This window comes from Carassius auratus, chromosome 3 (genome assembly GCF_003368295.1).
Source record: "Carassius auratus strain Wakin chromosome 3, ASM336829v1, whole genome shotgun sequence".
In the NCBI taxonomy this organism is placed as follows: Eukaryota; Metazoa; Chordata; class Actinopteri; order Cypriniformes; family Cyprinidae; genus Carassius; species Carassius auratus.
This window is the reverse complement of record NC_039245.1, coordinates 6,776,329-6,795,967: the sequence shown is the minus strand read 5'-3', so window position 1 is coordinate 6,795,967 and position 19,639 is coordinate 6,776,329. Positions and strand designations below refer to the sequence as shown.

Genomic DNA, 19,639 nt, shown 5'->3' with positions numbered 1-19,639 from the left:
CTTTCCTCCTGCAAGCCGTCAGTTAGAAGGTCTCAGGGGAGAAGCTGTGGCCAGGCTTTTTGGGAGAGCTGTCAGACTAATAGATTTCCTCTTTCGCTCTTATGTGAACAGAGGGAAAAACCTTCCCTGCTGGGACATACTAAAAGCAAAGGTCGTGCTTTTATACTTGGTTAACAGCGCCGCCTAATGTCTATTTTGATACATATCAAACATACAGTACTAATTTTTCGATGCCGTTTTTTTTTTTTAGAAAGCTTAATATTTTCACAATAGATATTTGATATTTACATAAAATAACTAAATAATAAGCAGACATGTTTGTACTTTAAAAAAAGTTAGTCATATGGACACTGAGAAAAATTATTTAAAAAAGTTATATATAATAATATATTTATACAGATATATGAAATAGTTTTTGCTTTAATTGTTTTAGATTTAGTCATTTCGATTTCAGGGTTAAATGGTATTTCCTTGAATAAATGTGTCATAAGCCTGAATTGTGTCATAGGTAATTATATCTGTGTTAAATATACATAGCTGTTTGCTCTTCCTTCTTCTCCTAAGACGCTTGGATTAGCTCACAGGGTAACCCCTCATTCACGGGGAATGTGAGGGGGAAAATTGACTTATATGGAAAAGACAAACAAGGTCCATGTTGTAAACCTGTAAACCTCAGTTAGAAAAAAAAGTTATAAAAGTTAAGTTAATCAGTTAAATCCATTTTTTAAAGAAATTCTAAGTTTACAAGCAGACGATTATTTTGTATTTATACATTAATTGCTCTTCACTTTGAAATTTTTGTGTAAGAGCAACATTTAATTTAAAATGTCTATGACATCTCAACCTCTCTCTCTCTCTCTCTATCTATCTATATATATATATATATATATATATATATATATATATATATATATATATATATATATATATATATATATATAAAATATAATTATAAATATATATATAATTATTATTATTATTATTTTTTTTTTTGGTTAAAACTTAACTAGACTTAACTATATCTAGCTAATTCAGTAAATGCCAACTTGTTTGTAATTTGTAATGCATTACAATGCATTTGTTTGTAATTTGTAATGCATTACAAGTGTCAGTTTTGTGAACTCAAAAGAAAAAGGAAGTTCTAAATACTCCTAGAAGTTAATTTATTTGAACAAATTTGTTTAAGTTTGCCCTTTGTCATATAATATTTGACATTTGGAGCATTAGACAGCATATGATTTGTTTCACATGATTTACTTTTATGTGAACAGAAAATGTTATGTCAGTTTTATACATTCCCATTCAAATACCATTACAGATATTCAGTATAATAAAAATGATTTTCAAAGACCATTAAAAATAGACTAACTAATTACAATATTTATAGATTTAAATGTTAATGAATAGGCCTACAACTAAATGTTTTGATCTAAGCACCCAGTAAATAAGCTTTTTTAAAATAATAATAGGTTTATTGTATTCTTCTTTGTATTATCTTCCTATATACTGTATTTTATTTCATTTTTTTTCAATTTGACAATAAAAAATATAAATATATACAATATATACATATATCTGGCATTTAGGAAATGAAATCATGACTGCAGTCAGCATAGTTCCTGCATACGGTAAGCAGCTTCTTATACTGTAAGAACAGAATAAACACTGACATGCACATACACATAGGGTGTAAATTTATCGTGTGACTTCACTCTCTGTGCATGACAAAGGAGGCGGTGGGCAATCCCAAATTGGACACCAGGGCCTATGACGGATGTGGGACAAGTAAAAGTGACACCAACCCATTAATCAAATTACAACCATAAATTAGCCTTATGAGCATGTTGGATTTCCTGTTTACTTGAAGCTTCAAATTTTTATTCATGATCTCACTGATGTAAAAAGGGAGTGGAGGGAGGTTCTAGACACCTGTTGGAGAAATATATAAACTGAAGGGACCTGAAGAAAGCAGATCACACTTCTGAGAGCACAGATAAGCCCTCAAGACAACACCACCCAGACCAACAGATGAGAGCAATGTCTTCTACCGAGAGCCTCTTCATGGATGACCTTTTCTTTGCAAACTCCCACTTTTTGTGGCCCAGATGCAGTATGACTTTTTCCAGCTTTAAAGAAGATTTCCTCACCCATAAAGCCCAAATAATGCAGAACCTGAGGAATGAGATCAGAGAAAGCTTGCTGAATGAACTCACTGATGAGTTATTCCAGAGTCTAGATGGTCAGAGCTCCTTCTCCAGGCTCTTCAGCCTGATCAACACAGATCAGAACAAACAGCGAGACATGTCTCTAACTCTGGACACTCGAGGCTTCTCTCCAGAAGATGTCACTGTGACACTATCTGGAAGGCGCCTGGAGGTGATGGCTGGCAAGCATGCCCAGATAGACACTTCTTCATCATCTACCAGCACCACACATGGCGCAGAAGCCCAGGCACAAGGATTTGTTCAAGCTGTGCAGCTTCCCGACCACCTGGATCCAACCTCCTTGACCTGCTCACTCGGAGAAGATGGACTTCTACATATCGAGTCACCAGACTCCAGAGACAAGTCCTCAGAGGAGCAGATCATTCCCATCCGCTTCAGGACATCCCTGGATTTCCCCATCAACAAGGACAGAACAAACAAAATGCAGGATGAAGCTGAGAAATCAAACTAAAAAACTGATTGATGTCCTATTATACACTGTACAATTATTTTTCATGAATCGTCGATGTGCTTCAAGTGACTGTAAATTATTGGTTCTAAAAAGGTTTTAATAAAGATTAATTTAATTAAGACGTCATGCACAGATCTATTCATGTCTTCTTGAGATATGAAAGATTAAGGCTGGTGATACATTGGGCAACTTTTTGAGCAATGTTGCTTGGGCACTTCATCATTGAAAATGGGTAACAAATGTCTGTCTGGATAGTTTTAGATCAGCCATGAGCCCCGTCTCTCACCTAGTTTCCTGATGAGGGTAAAATTGAAAGTGACCCAGCAACATTGCTCAAAACTTTGCCCCATATCATCAGCCTTAGATTTTGAAAGTGGATTTACAGTCCCTAGGCATTATCATTCTTGTCGATGTGGAGTGCTACTTTACCAATTTTCAGTTTTCTTATGGTATGTTAATTGATGTACATAATCACTGATATGCAGGTATGTTTCTAGAATAGGACATCACTTATTTGTGCATGTTCTATGTTTAGTGAATGTGGTGGTGGTTTGTGCTGTAATGTAGATCATTTTAGTAATACAATAGACTTTTCTTGAGAGAGAGGCTTAAAGTATAGCCTAAGAAAAAAATAAATAAAGCAGCTTCCATAAAGGTGTGCAATTAAGATCCATCAGGACATGCAATCTCTGGAAGTATTTCGTCTAGCAGAATTTTAAGTGACTTAAAATGTCTGTGAAACAGAATTTAGCCTATTTCCAGAGAAGTACAGTATCAACCATCCAATATAATTGATGGCGCTATAGACACATTATTTAAACTTTATTTATTTATTATGCATTCGAAAACTAGTTTAGATTAGTCAGTGTTTGTTTGTTGTTGTTGTTTTTATTTTCTCATTGTAGCTATGTTGTGATGTTTCTTGCCCAACTGAAGTGATCACCTTTTAAAGGTTCTCTGGGTCAGTTCTTTTCTTTTTTATTTATTATATATTATGGTTTTAAAATCTGATTTACACAGAATGCGTTCCGTTTTAAAACGTGAGATGCAGTGTTGAGGAATAGCTAAATGCAGAGCTATCTGGAAGGAGTAGCCTACAGATTTTGTGGATTAGGAATGCAAACCTTCCCTTGAGTTAAATGTTTGGAAGACGAGACTGATAGGCCAGTTTGTCTGTTACACGCCTTAATGTTAATTTCTTGACCCCCATTGTGACCACCAGCCATAGTAACCTACTCATAACACATTACAATTATAGTAATTGATTTCTTCACATTATACCGGACACAGGAATCTTTTCTATCAAACGAAAAACGCAGGGCATCCGAGATGCAGGAGGGCAAAAGTTCAAGAGATGAAAGGCTTCCGGATGAAACAGTCAGCTAGCTTATAAATGGTATTCTTGAAATGGACAGCAGGGGAATTTGATACCAGAAAATCATGAGATGAAGAGGCCAAATGCTGCCATCACATTCAGTTCCCAGGAGGAGCTAAATAAAAGCCTGTAAAGGTTTCTCTGACATTTTCAGCCTAAGGGAGATCATTTGTTGTGGCTTCAGCACAGGTACAAAACACAGTGGTTAATATTTGATGTGTGCAACCTCAGGCAACAAGATGGAGGAAGCGCACAAGGGAAACCACAAATGTCTCCGGACTAATTTAAATGTCAGCGGCATAGAGATGTTTGATCTGGTTCCCATTAAATAATGTCTCGGTCTGAGAGAGAAAGAGAGTTACAAAATAAAGGCAATTGCTCATGTCCTCTCTCAGCACCTGCCATTGCCTGACATTGATCACTGCTTTTACCAGACTTTTGGCAAGAGGATAAAATAGCACATAATTGTCTTTGGGTGGGCAAAAGTGATACTGAGCTTAAATGGAACTGGATTTCCCATCTTCACTAACAACTAGCATAGTATGTCCTGCACTAAAAAATAAATACAAACTAATTGTGTCATTGTAGCTTGTCATTCTTAATAAGTTTAGTAAGTCATCATATAAAATACTAAATATTTTAATCATATTTTAAGTATTTTTCAAACATTTTTATATTTAAATATTTAAATATAATTGTCTTAATATAAAATAGAAACAATTGAATATTAATCTTTTATTATAATAATAAAAAAGAAGTCAATACATGAATATACAACAAATGTTTAGGGCCATGTGGTCTTCTTGAAAAAATATTGTGCAAAAATATTTTCTAAATACAGCAGATTTAGAAAATATTTTTGCACATGGCCCCTAAACATTTTTCTCCAAATAACCTGTTTATGATGTTGCCTCCTTATTACAGTGTGTCAACAATATCACTGATATCATTGACGGGGTGTTTACAGCTACACTTAAATACAACTTTTTAATGGGTGCTTTCAGCTGAGGCACATCTCTGTCCAATCCTCTTCACAAACGTTAATGGTCTTGTGTGGCCTCCAGCACAATAGATGACTCAAACAGTGACAAGCAGTCCTTGTGGGCAATCACTTGTGTAAGGAGACCCACACCAGCGGGTAAATATTGATCCCGTTTCCACCCAGCGCTAATGATAGTCCAGTGTCTTGTCGAGCAGTTCAATGCCTCCGGGAGAGGAGACCTGTTCCCTCGGCAGCCGGTGTCATCTGCACCAATGCACCGATAGAGCTACTCCCCCGTGCCTTGGCATCAATCTTTTTCAAAACATGCTTTCTTTCCTCCTCTCAGTCATTTCTTCTTGATGGTCTGAAGATCTGACATTAAATCCCAGACTGTTTAACCTTGGTGAGCACTGGTACACCAGATGTTGAAACTGGGTTCCTGTGATCCATGGCTAATGCATTGACAGAAAAGTGAGTTGCTCAGTAAAGAAAGGGTGCGGGTGATTTGAGTCGTTTGTTCCTTGAAAGCAGGTTCAGGATTACCTGTGAACAAGCAGCCATTTATAATGGAGTATATGACAACACAAGATACTACGACTATACACTAATTTACATGCAACATATTAAAATGAGTTGTTTTTTGATAATATGTGTTTGACAGTGTTTTTTTGTGTTTTCAAAATATCTTTTATGTTCTGCGGTACTTTTTCTTTCTTTCTTTCTTTCTTTCTTTCTTTCTTTCTTTCTTTCTTTCTTTCTTTCTGTGTGCTATTTCTCAGCAGATTGGAATCTGATGGAATTAATGGAAAATTTTTTAGATTTAATAATAAATGTACAAAACAGTGTATACGTCAAGATATTAAGTAAATAGACCTAAATAGACCTTAATTAAGGCAAACACAATAAAAAAAAAAACCAAGGCTGTGAGAAAAAGATGTATAGTCTGTTTTATGGGCAGTACTGTAATGTTCAGTATTGTCCTATTGTGCCATTTTTATAATATAAGGTTTAAGTTTTTTTTTTTTTTTTTTTTTAATTGTCACTAGGAAGTATTTTGAAAAGGTATATGTCGAACGTCAAAGCCGGAAAACAGGTCTCATTGCTTCTGCTTGTTGGAGAACGTGCTTACAGCTGTAATTAATAATAGCGATATCTATGGACTTTTAAGATAATCCATTTAACTAGCTAGCTATTTTTATTGTTGATTATTTATTCATTTTTTATATCTAAATGTTAGTGAAAAGAATACAAATGATAAACTTTTAGATATCAGTCCACATATGTGATGGACATTGGTTATGATCATCACTGGTATCTACTTTGAAGGCATCTTGAGTAAAACTGCTTCATATTTAACAAAGCATATGCAAACCGCTTAAATCAGAAGTGACGAGACTCAGAACGCATCAACGCATAACCACTATTTTGCATACATTTAACAATTAATATGAGAGTAAAATTGTATATCCTGTTGAACTACACCCATGTCAATACCACACAGGCTTTCACAGGTTTTCATATATTTCTTCTACCCAACGGTCCAACCCAGGGCTGTCGCAGGGAATGCTATCCTAATTTTGTGCATAATCCTTTCCCCCTTTTTCAGTGCTTGATAAAAAAAAAAAATAAAATAAAATAAAAAAATAAACCAAGGGGTTTTGGTATTTTCACCATCACCAGCTGTAGTGTCCTGTACATCCACTAGTGGGCACTGCTCACTACTCCAGTGCCATTCTGTCCTGAACTCCATTTCCCACAACTCTCTCACCACTGCCAGGTCTCATCAGCGGTTGTCCCTTCTGCCTTGTTTGCCTCCATGGTTCCCCTTGTTAGTTTCCATGGTGTTTAATAAGCTCCTCCCCCTTGCTTCCCTGTTTGTATCTCCCTTTTTATACCCTGTGTATTCTCCGGTGTCTTTGCCAAGTCTTGTTAGTGTCTGCTGCATTTCTGAGTAGTCCCCTTGTTTCCTGTGTCTCTGGGTTTTGAATCCTTGAACGCTCCCTGAATATCCCTTGCCTGTTTCCCCTGCTTTGTTGCCTGTTTGGGCTGTTTACCTGTGATTTGATCATTTGTCCATTCTGGACACTGATTCTGGATTACCCTCTAATATCGTTAGGGTGGGACAATAACCTCTCTCTTTCAGCAACCTGCCAATCACATGAGATCGCAACATTTAGCAAACAACGATCCGATTCCAGATCTACAAAGCCATTTCACTTGAATGTATGTCACAACAGAGAAGAAAAGACACGGTCACAATCTCGGTTTTAAGCCAACCTCAAAGTAGCTTGCAGTAGTGTGCTAAAAAAAAAGGAAAAGAAAGGGAATGTTTAATATGACAGATTTTACCTTGAGTAATATAATGTGATATGTAATGTAAAACGGACACAATCAACACTGAAATTAACATGTTCTTGAAATGCATGATAAAATAAGTAATATTTAAGATGGTTTTAGCCCAAAAAAACCATAAAACCAGCCAACAGACAAGTCTGACAAGTTTGGGAGACCATTAAGCCCAGCGAACTAGCTTAAGCTATTTTTATTTATGTATTTATTTTCTTAATCTTTTTTTTTTCCAACAGGGTAATGTTCAGTACATTGGAAAGTTTGTTCATTTTATCAGAGAGCAACAGAAAGACCTAATCCTAAAAAGATTGAACTCATTAAAGGATCAGTGGTGAAGGCTCATTTTAATATTAATGACTCTAAACGTATTAGATGTTCCAACTGCCAGCTTGGACAACTAAGAGGATGAAGCTAAGAAAATGTGCTCTGTTCTTTCGATTTATCGGCGGCTTAAACATCAAAAACTAATGGCAGCATCAATAGCAGGTTAGTAAATTGTTCAGATCCCCCCCGGAGTGTTTCACATTTTGGGATGGGGAAAAAATAATTGGGGCAATCGGCTGTGGTGAAGAGTCATGTAGGTTTGAATTAGATCATTTTGCAGTTTCGCCTTTATGAGGGTCCGTGACAGTCTGAAGCAATAGGTGTCATGGGGCGACAGTATAAAATGTGGTCCATCGTGTCTAAACCCGAAAGGTCTCCTCTGCGATTGATATAAACTAGTAATAAAGATATATTCCCCTGGCAGTGGGTGCACTGATTTGATTTGTCCGGTGGTTCAGTGAAGCGTCTGCCCAGGTCTTGACCCTCACGGCACATCTGTGATGATTATGATATCTCAACACAAGGACACCCACTGCTCTGAGCGCTCGCATTACCCTGCTTGAGTGTGCTCCTGATAAATAGCAAACATTTGTTTCAACCCGGATGATATTTTGCTCTGGCATTACCTGATAGATGCTTAATACGCCACCTGAATTATATCAACTTTATAGATTAGGCATCAGATGTCCAAACTGAAACTATATGAACATAAAGGAAGTGGTACATTATTCTTTGTTTTAACATTTGCTTATGATCTCCCATGTTGTATTTTCATATATTTTGAAATGTAATTTATTCCTGTGATGGCAAAGCAGAATTTTCAGCATCATCCGTCCTGTCTTCAGTGTCACTTGACCTTTAGAAATCATTCTGATATGCTGATTTGTTGCTCAAGAAACATTTCTTATTATTAGGTTAAACTGGTTCAAATATTTTGTGAGGACTGTGATACTTTTTTCTAGGATTCTTTAATGAATAGAAAGTTCAAAAGAACAGCATTCATTTGAAATAAAATCTTTTGATGATTGAATTCCAAAAAAAAAATTAAAAAAAAAATGAACTGGATATTTGAAACCAACAAGCATTTGTGTAATTGGACTTTTGGCTCAAAAGTGTGAAAACTAGCCTTGTTCTTCTAAATATGCTGTGAGGTTTTTTTTTTAAACAAATGCAAATTTTCAAAAACTTTTAATTGCACTTGCCCTTTAAATATAAATTTGTAAAAATCCAATTGATCTCCTCTCTAGAGATCAACACACCACCGTTTACAGAGTAAATGTTAATGTGTGTATTTGCTAGTTTACTTAATTGACATTCTTGGGCAGCGTTGAGAGCAATCAAGAACACCAGAAACACTCCTCAACAACAGACATGTGTACTCAGGAGCCCCCAAATAGGGTAATCAAATAGCACCACCTAATCTAAGAAGTTGATAACCCCTTCCAGAGGTTAAGGGGGACAAAGACTATAACTATAACAGTCCTACTTCATCAGACCTTAAAAAAAGGTCTTGTTATTGCTTAAAGATGTTTTTTTTAAATGAAGATACTCACTCTGATTACTGTATAATCAAATATAGCTAAACGACTAAATTAATTCACAGAAAACATGCTGAACTCAAAAACAGCTCCAATCAACATAAAACCACAGCAGTCCAGATAGATCTGTTCTGCCTCACATTTTTGTCAGCAATCGTTCTAATAGAATAAAAAACATTGAGAGGATAGAAAAATATGAACTCAACAACAATGGTAGATCACATGGAATTTGAGGCTGGTGTGGTAGATGATTCGTGACTATAATCATGGTTGACGTGCAACATCACACTTTCACTGAGTATGTCAAAAGCATGCAGTTCTTTAAGTGGCAAGCTGTTCTTTTCAGCTGAAGAAAATATTTTCCTCCAAGAAAATCTGTGTCTCTTTTAAAGCTTTGTGTAATAGATCAAAATAACATCCCTGGACTGAATAATGTTTTTTTTTAGTTGGCTTACACAAAGTAATGTGTTTCGTCTAACTTAAGGCCTGGCCTTGTCATCTTGCCAAGATAAATAGCAGTAATTAAAATGTTGCTGCAGGCCTGTTTATGCCAGGGGCAGGATAGTTTTGGCTCAATAGAAGTTAAATAGAAGTTGTTGTCGCAGGTGTCATCATTTACTCCCTCCTTCAGGAAATACTGGCACAATTGTATCAATATATCAAAAAAAGAGCAAAAACTACTATTGATATTAGACTGGAACAGTATTATTGTACTGTTAAGCATCCACTCTGCCCACTGTATGTTAAAGAGAATTCTAATTTAAAGATGACATGTCCTGTGTGACTGACACCTACCATAATGTGTTTTAAAATCATTTTTACTGAAGCATTTTAATACAGATGTGCAATCGTTCTCTAAAGATGCCAAAGGGAGTTTTCATTATAGATGAATCCCCTTATGACATGTATTGAATAAGAAGAGATAAATATATACTCTCATAATGAATCATAAGTGAGCTAGCCATAAAAAATGGCAAATACTTGTGTATAGATGTATACAGGGTCATACACACAAACACAAACCACCATCTGAGAAACACAGATGAGACTAAAATAATGCAATATATCTTAAATAAATAACCTAATGTGCACAATACATCATTACAAACATTACTAATATCAAATATATGTACAGGGACCTTTAAGAAAAATCACAATTTTAGTTAATTTAGTATTTATGTGTTCAGTAAACACTTCTTAATTTTAAATAGCTGTCATTTTTATCACTTGCTGTGTCATCAGGTCTTATACAATTAATCTTCATAAGTGAGAAATACTATTAAAATCACATGTTAAAAACTCACATCATCACATTAGACTTTACTTAATCAAGATGATCCTCTTGGTTTTTAGCGGATCAGATCTGTTGTTTTAACATAGATGAACCTTGGCATCAAAAGTGCCCTTAAATTAGGAAATCTCCCATAAACCATCTTTGCACTACAACACTTGAACAACATCTTATTTTAGTAGTCATAATCTGCTTGTCTGAAATGTTGGCCGAGGTCAATAGTTAGTGATTTACTGGCAGACCAAGCAGGAATCCTTTCAAAGGGCCTCTAATATGGAAACCGTCTAATTCCCTCTCACCTGAACAAAAACAAGGCAATAAAAACTGACAGTCTAGGATCAAGAGAGTTTAATGTTTGGTCTGGCTGTGGCAAATGCCCCAATTCTGTATCTCTGTAATAATGGCAAAGCCCCTTACAAACAAGTCTCATATTTTGTCCTTAATAAAACTATTTGACTGTCAAACCAAGTTCTGCGGTTTGATCTGTCAAGTCAAGCCTTGGATACTGTGTCCGTTTTCTACAGTACATCTGCTGTAAAACTCAAGATATTTCAAAGACACAAAGGGACACGTTACTTATTGTGTTAATAATTAGATTTGATAGAAGCACAACACACTTGAGCACTTACATTTGTGTAAAACAAATAATAATAGTGTCTGTTTTAGTTTTTTCTGTTGGGTATAGGACCAAGCTTTCATCTCTTGGCAGTAGACTCAAGCCATATGTTTTCTTCCGTGGACAGACACAGCATCTGGGTGGTAGGCCTGCAAGCCCATCATCCATCACATCTAGAGTTGCTTTGAGTCTTCTCTTGTGTTTTGCCAGTTTATTGTGACAAGAAGCTGATTTCAGTGCAGTCTCTATAGACTCTACACAAAGACTTTTTGATTTCAAATAATAATATTATTTTCTGATTATTATCTCTCATAATTATAACTGTAAATATTCTACTATATGATATCGGCCTGCTTATTGTTGGCATATGCCTTTTTACCAATTCATGTGACACAAGAATCTTTCAATTCCCACCAGTTTCAAGAAGTTAATACTGTTTTCTTGATGTACTGTTGTGAATAGTCTACTTGTGCTCAACAGATGTTTCTTAATTATGCATGAAATTAAGACTCCTGTATTTCATTTGTGTTCTCCCCCAGCTTTATATTCAGAGTTAATCTTGATTTATATATATTTTTTTATCACATTTGTATCTTCAGAACACATGGCTTGACAAACATTTCCATATGCTTATCTTCTCCTCCTCATCAGAGATAACAGATTGGAAAATTAAGACATGACCAATATTTATTTTATTCTCATATGTGGGAAAGATCGCTGTCAATCTTCTGTGTTAACCTTTTCCTTTTACATGTACCAATGGCACTCTAGAAATGATGAACAATGAGTCTGATTTCCTCTGTCACGATTTGCTGTTGATGTAAGATTTGCTACTGCAGTGATGTCAAGCAGAGATGCAGAAAAGATGATTACATTATAAAAGAATTTGGATTAAGCTTATTTAATCAAACCTGCCTGTATGAAATGGGTTCAGCTCTTCTGCCATTTTTTTCTTGCCATCCTTTCATTATATTCCCAATAATTCCTGCTTCTGCAGTGACCTTAACCATTATACCTCTTTAGCAACGATCTAACAGATGAGGGCTGTGTTTCCTAAAAGCATCGCAGGCCTATAGATCATCTAACCATTGCCAACAATCAGCAGTGATTGTAGGGTTTTCATTTTTGGGGGTCTCATTCCCCAATGAGGGTATAATAATAATAATAAAATAATAATAATAATAATATATATATATATATACACACACAAGGTTTGACTAATAGGGTATGGTAATATAGCCTACTAAGCTTATTGTGGTAGTCCACTGTAGGCTACTTGCGTAGATGGCTATAACATTTGAGTAATGAATAAGCTATATTCTTAGACTAATCCTAAATTATAGTCTTCTCGATCACACACACACACACACACACCGGTTTACTGTACAAATACAACATTTTACTGTTTGCATTTCTCGTAGGCCTACATACCTCTGTATACCATCCTCTTTCTATGCTGAGCCAAAATCTGATGCCTTTTTCGTATGAAATTTAAAGGGGACTGTGGCAATCACAGATTCATGTACAGTTTACGGAGCTAATTGCAAAATTTTTAGGGGGGCTGAGCATACATTTTTTTTTGGGGGGGGCTAAAGTCCCCTAAAAAGCCTAGCGACGGCCAAGCCACCAATGTCACAATGCCGAGGTCTGCTTCACTGCTGATGCTTTGCTGATTTTGCTTCTGAGCGGTTGCTTCTTGTATACACTGTGCTTACTAGTGCGTCCACTGGGAGCTCCTTAAGCATCATTAGTTTAACAAGCCATCAAAAAAAGGCCTCTCTTTTTCCTCTTCTTTTGGCAATGAAATTGCAGTTTTTGTTTCCAATATTTGTTGCTTTACAGTGCTAGAAGAATCGGTAAGAAAAGAAAAAAAAAACTACCCAGAACCAGCATCAGGTCCAGGACTTGTGAAAATCTAATTTACTATTAACAGGTTTTACTAATGTTGACCATTAAGTGTTTTATATTAAACAATATGTATTGTTTCATAATTAGAAGTAACTTTTTGTCAGATGTCTTTAAAGTATGGTTTGTTTCTTTCTTTTTTAAGAAATGAATCATTCTTTCATATCTGTGGCTTAGGTGTCCAAATAGTTTAATGGGTCCCTATATAACTCCAGTGTGTCACAGTGTTTGTATTTCTATTGTTGTTATTTTTTTTCTGTTTTTCTTTTTTCATATATTCTATGTTTGGGTATTCTGGAACTCATTGACACACATAAAATCTCAGTAGTGTCGTAGTGGCCAGTGAGTGAAGTGCTGAACTTGAGTTCATGGTTCAGTGCACTGTTTGCAGGGATGGTTCTTTGAGGCTGGGGGATGCTTATGAACTCATGAGTGTGCTATTGAACAGGCCACAGGTGTTAAGGTTGCATGAGGCCTTCAGGGCTTCGGTTGGAGCTGTCAGCTTTGATCAAGTTCTCTAATCAAGATATGCTGCAACCACCACACCAGAGAGCTGAGATAAAAACTGTAGTTACCTCAGTTGTGGTCACCTCACAGAGAGTTCAGATGCCATTGGTGTCCTTACATCCTTCAGTTCACTGAGCTGCGTTTGCTTCATAGACCCGATATACTGCAGTTATGTTGATTCCTATGACTCGCTGGTCAGTGTTGCTAGCGTTTTTTAAAGTGGCTGCAAGAGCTCCAATACCAATACAATACCTTTCACGGCCCAATTTGTCAACCTAACACAATAAAGCAAGTCTAAGGAAATCTGTGCCACAAATCAAAACATTACCTGCTTTGTATCCACAGAGTCAGTGCCATATTATCATATAGTTTGAGTCTCTTGGGCTGCAGGTGAATAATGATGAACCACTGTTCATATGGGGTCAGTCAGTGTTATTGAGGTCTCACTTTCTCTTCATAACTTGTTCTGCCATCGGCGCTCGGAGTGACTGTTCACTCATCCTGCCGTTGCTTAGATTTCACCAGTGGTCTACTGCCAGATAATTGTTCTCATAGAAATGCACTTATACCAGTTGCCTTTGCAGTAAAGCACAAGCATTTACCAATAAAAACTCATTGCCGTCACCCATGGGTTTTTCTAGAGTTTCTTCAATACTGGGTACAGGCCCCCCATAAAAAAATAAAAAAAAGCACCCATATTTTGATGCACTTTTTTTAATAGTTACTGTTTTGGATATAAATGGATATAAATTATCTTTGCCTAAAGCACACTCATTTACAAACTGCACATGCAAGCAGTGAAGACATTTGCAAGTTTTATTTCCTATAATGGTTTTGCAGGTAAATATCCACCCCGTCTACATTTTTTTTTTACTGTCTTACAAAATATCCTGTTACTATTACAGTGTGAGAAACCATTGCAAATGATTCAGAATGTGAGTGAACTGTCTGAATGAATCAGTCTGAATCACAAACAGTTTCAGACCTTTTTCTAAACTAAATTAGATCAAATGAGTGATTCATATTCAAACAGCTGATAAGAAACGCACATGACTTCACTGCTGAAATATTATCAGAGAAAATGATTCTCAGGTCGGCATACGTCAATCCCATTGACACATAAGGATTTATCAGAAAGATTTTTTCTAATGACGCCACTTCTCCCTCCACTTCCTGCCACATGACAAACTGTGTCAGAAGATTTCTTGCAAAGAATGACAATAACAGACTTCACAGATTCAAACTGGCTCCTACTATGAATAATCAAAGAGTTGAACGAGGACTAGAACAGAAAGTAATGCAGGAAAACAAACACTTTCATTGCCTGTAAAAGTGACACAGTTCACAAGCTATTTGAAGACACCAAAGTCATCAGTTATTTGCATTCTTGTCTTAACCTGTTTTTGTACTGTCATTTCAATGGATCAGATTAGAACTGATTATTCTTTTCTTCAAACCAGATGTCTATGCAGTTTTTGCTCACCTGAGATCTTTGCAGGAAAGCCACAGTTGCCAAGACAGAAGGCTGCGTGACTGACAGTGTGCGTCTGCAGGGTGTGTTATGACGCAGAGCCGGCTAACCCCCTACACATGTTCTCCTACTCCCTCAACCGCAGGTGTGACGGCTCCATCCAGCACAGAAAAGCAGCTTCTTCCAAGTTCTTTTCCTTTTCCCCTTCAAAAAGGGACTCAACTGCTGCGTATGAACCTATTGAACGATTCTATATCATGATGATATTAATAAGTACTGATTTAATTTGTCATTTCATGTGAATCACAATTAATGTTTAGCAATATTTATGTCCGATTGAAATCTATTACTGTGAAAATATGCTTTTGAGAAATAAAATAACATATTTACCCACCATATACTTCAATAGCGATGCTTCCTGTTGCAGAAGATCATTTTTGAGAGGGTAAGCTGTCTGAGAGGGTTCTTACCTGCAGTTTTTAGGGGTTTGAATCCCGCCGACAATTCCTCAACAAATCAAAAGGACATTTGGGATTTGTGTAGATAGCTAGTAGGCAGTTCGTCAAAGTTTTTGTTGCGCTAATAAAAGGCTAGTCGATTATGTGACACAAACCTGAGAGGCGGACAGTGAAATAAACAGGCACAGACTGAGTCACCGCAGCCCATTCTGTAACACTTTTGTCAGTTTTAACATACAATGATATTTGTATGTGGCATTCAGTCAGAGCGCTGATTACTTTTAGATAACAAACTGATGAGTCTCTTTGTCAGGGAGGGAAATCACGCTTTTTCGAGTTGTCCAGGAAGTTATATAAGCCACAGCTTGATACTAAAGCCAGATGATACAGTAATACATGGGATGTCGCGGTGCCTGATTTGTTTGTATTTGGCAAATGAGTGCACCGAAGAAAGGATTTATTTACAATTCATGGTCATATCTGTCATCTGTGAGTCATGTGCTATTGTCGAAACATGCAAATCTATAGTAAGGTATATTACTAATGCTTTTATATTTCCTTCACCCTCCTTTAATGCTGTTATAATATTTCCAATGTCATTCAATGACAAATACATCATACATCAAGTGCAGAGTGAGTTTTCTTTTAGACGCATGAGCCATGGGTTTATCTAAGTCTTTCTTTCAGCCGGTTAGATTTAACATTATATTGCCATGTCAAAGGAATTTATGACGTGATTGTGTGTGTATCTTTCCAAATAGGCTTTTCCAAGAATTTTCCAAAATGTTATTCAGGTTATTTTTAGAGCCACTCACATTGTAAAAAGTAGAGCTCTTAACTGTAAGAAATGCAAATGTAGATGTGTAACCTAACGTGTGACATGCTTAATGTACTGTAATGACTTAATTAAATGAATTGAGATGGCCCCAAATGAAGCACAGTTTTATGGTAGAAGAGCTGCCAAAAGAAGCTTTTATACTTTAAGAGAGTATAATTGACCTTAACCAGGGGAACACTGGTTTACTAGAATGTTAACAAGGTTATAATTCATTCATTTAGCTTGTGACCTTTTCTTTCATGCATATTTTGTAGCCACTTGTGGTTAGAAAAAGTGTTTAGAAAAATCAACTTCTGGAAACACAAAAGTCTGAATAATGAATGAAGTGAAAACATTTATATTGCCCTATCAGCATATCAAACCATCCTTAAATGTTAATAAAGCATCTGGATGAATAAAATACTAACACTTTAATATCCTTTTTAATCTCTTTCTGCCTATAAGGAATATGTCTTCCTGCTTTGACACACAATATGTACTGTATAACTGATTCAGAGCCAGATGGGATATGTGACATCCTGGCATCGCAACATGTGAATGCTATTAAATACAATTTGTACCTGGATGTTTCAGTCAGATTGCTTGATATTGCAGGTTTGGCAGTATCTTTTGATTAACAACTGGAAGCTTTAAATGTTGAAGGATGACATTTTTTCTTCTCACAAGGCAAGAAATAGGTTAGCAATTTGATTGTCTCTTGCACTTGCAAATGAAATACTGTCACATTCATTCAAATACTGGGTGACATTTTAAAATGTTAGACTGTTAAGATACTAATTCTGAATTTGTAAAGGTAATGTCGGGACGTTTGACCATACTTGTTAATTATATATGTGATATCTTTATAGTTATTTATTGTTTATGTTTATTTTTTTCTTGGTAGTAGGCTGTAAGACATAAAAAGCATACATTTATTTTACTTTTTGCTACATTTTAACAGAAGAAAACATAGCTAATAATGGGGAGGCTGATCAGAAAATGTCATAAGCTAGACTCGAATCGTACTTTCCACATGAGCACCGCAGCTAAATGTTTCGAAGCACTTGCTTTGACAAAAAGTGCAAATTTTATAATAAAAAATCATTATTAAGGACCTCTCTGCAACAAATACATCCAAAAGCTGCATTAAAAAAGCTAGGACTATACAGAAACCACCACATATGTGTATCTGAAAAATATCTTCTCATGACACACAACCTTTGCTATTCAGCATATACTCAGTCTTTTGTGTGGGTGACTCCTCTTGAGTCAGTGTGAGTTTTTGGAGGGGGGGGGGTCTCGGAGTTGGTACATCAGTTCGAGTGACTAGATAACACCTCGAGGGGGTTGAACATGCCTCCAAACCACGATTGATGAGGAGCTTATGAACAGCATCACCTAGCTGAGGAAGAGCAGATAGCATGAGCAAGCCCCATTGACGTCTCCTGCGCTGTGATAGGGTGATTTGGATGCTTATGGGTGTGGGCCTCCCTGTAAGGGCTCATGTACAAGACAGCAGCCCACGTCAGCCGCCCCAAGACTAAATCCAGTATCATGACGTTGTGCACATGAACCAACAACAACTTGAAAGGACTGAAAGAAGTCATCACTGCCTGTTGTGACAATGAGTAAGATATTAGTTGACCTTTTTAGTACTTCTGGATAATAAAGATGATGACACATGTAGAGCTGAACTATTTGGATGATGATATCAGTTTCATTGCATGAAATAAATGATACTCTTAGTGAGAAACTACAGCCGGACTTTGCAAAGGCTGTTTCAGAACCACATTTCACAAGTTTTAAACCAAGAACATGTTAAAGTCTGTAGCATACAAATATTCTTTTTTTTTTTTGGTATCGTATTGTTAATTATCTGACTGTGTGGAGCACTACTAAAATGTATTCACCATTGCCAACTATTAAACTTTACTAACTGTCTCTGTTTAAAGCAATGATTCATTGGTATATAATGACATAAAATAGGCTATAAGTTTTATAATTACAGCAATTAGTTTATACAAGATTAATTAAGCAAAAAACGTATAGGCTCAGTTAATAAGAAATAGTCATATAAAATTGTTTAAAAAGCGTAATACCCAGGATTAATGATTGCAATTTCTTTTTCTTTTTTTCCCAATTCATAATAAGTACCAGATAACAGTAATAAACCATATGATTTCAGTCATTAGTTGCTGTTGTCCTGCATCTCTTCAAGTCATTTAAAAGTCATTTGAGTCTCATTTTATGAATCATTCCTTTGTTTTTTCATTCTTTTCTCATGCAATGTGACTAAACCACACATCAAGTTAAGACATAATTGATTTCTCACAAAGCTTTCTTGGGAGTATTAACTTCCTGCAACATAATCAGTCTGTTGGGAACAAGTTTGATTATTTATGCCTCAAGGGACCAGAAGAAATCAGATGCATTATTATAGATCCAGGAGCCACAGAAACTCTTTCATTTCTTTTAACCAATATCCTCTTAGTGATTTAATTATGAACATAGGCAAACATGTCACTGTATCTTTTAGAAAATTACAGATTCTTCATTTCCGGTAACAAATGATGTTGGTACGTACATTTTCTGCATGGAACATAAGAAGCAGCTAAATGCAAATATGACGCAAAGTGACACCTGTGTAAAATGAGCATGCCATTATGCAAGATCATATTTAATTTAAGTTTTTCCGAAGTCGGTTTTCATTTATCCAGGCTTCCAGCCACTGCAAATAATCTTGTATCTTGTTGAACTGGAAGATTAAAGAACGTTTTCATACAAATACCTATAGATTTCAACAGGATTGTCAAACGTGTGTGTAAATGCTAAAAGATTACAAGTTTGGTTACAAAGCGAGGATTTCCATTTGTAGTGAAATAGACGCAAATGTTCAGAAGAGGTGGTAACCATAACAACAGCATGTCGAGCTTTAAATCATGATCAATTTAGGTCGGTAAGATGACACATAGTCTATCATGAAGTAGCCTACTGTCAATATATGTCACTTAATTCTGTTCATATAAAACTTTAATGTTTTGTTTTACAAGTCAAATTATTGTATGAGACAATGAACATCATCACCTTCTCATTGTATTAGAGAAGCCATTGTATAATTCCCACACTGAGTTTAATATCTTATGGAGGTCGCAGTGATTTTGCCAAGTAAGAAATGTTCCTGGATCAACAATGATAATCCTGGATAAACAATATTTCCCAAAAATATAGACTTAACACAGTTCCTACCCCTGAACATAGCCCTACCCATCATTTATTCCTAAAATCATTGGGAAATGATCGCTGACTAACAAGACTGTAGAAGCACCTAAC

At 36.0% G+C, this 19,639-nt stretch overlaps 1 protein-coding gene across 1 annotated transcript; it reads left to right on the top strand.

Moving 5' to 3' along the window:
* The first annotated feature begins 1,901 nt into the window (after window positions 1-1,901).
* LOC113041582 (heat shock protein 30-like) lies at window positions 1,902-2,792 on the top strand. The gene has a single exon (XM_026200197.1). The coding sequence runs from the start codon at window positions 2,029-2,031 to the stop codon at window positions 2,674-2,676; it is 648 nt and encodes a 215-aa protein (XP_026055982.1). The 5' UTR covers window positions 1,902-2,028; the 3' UTR covers window positions 2,677-2,792.
* Window positions 2,793-19,639: the final 16,847 nt, after the last annotated feature.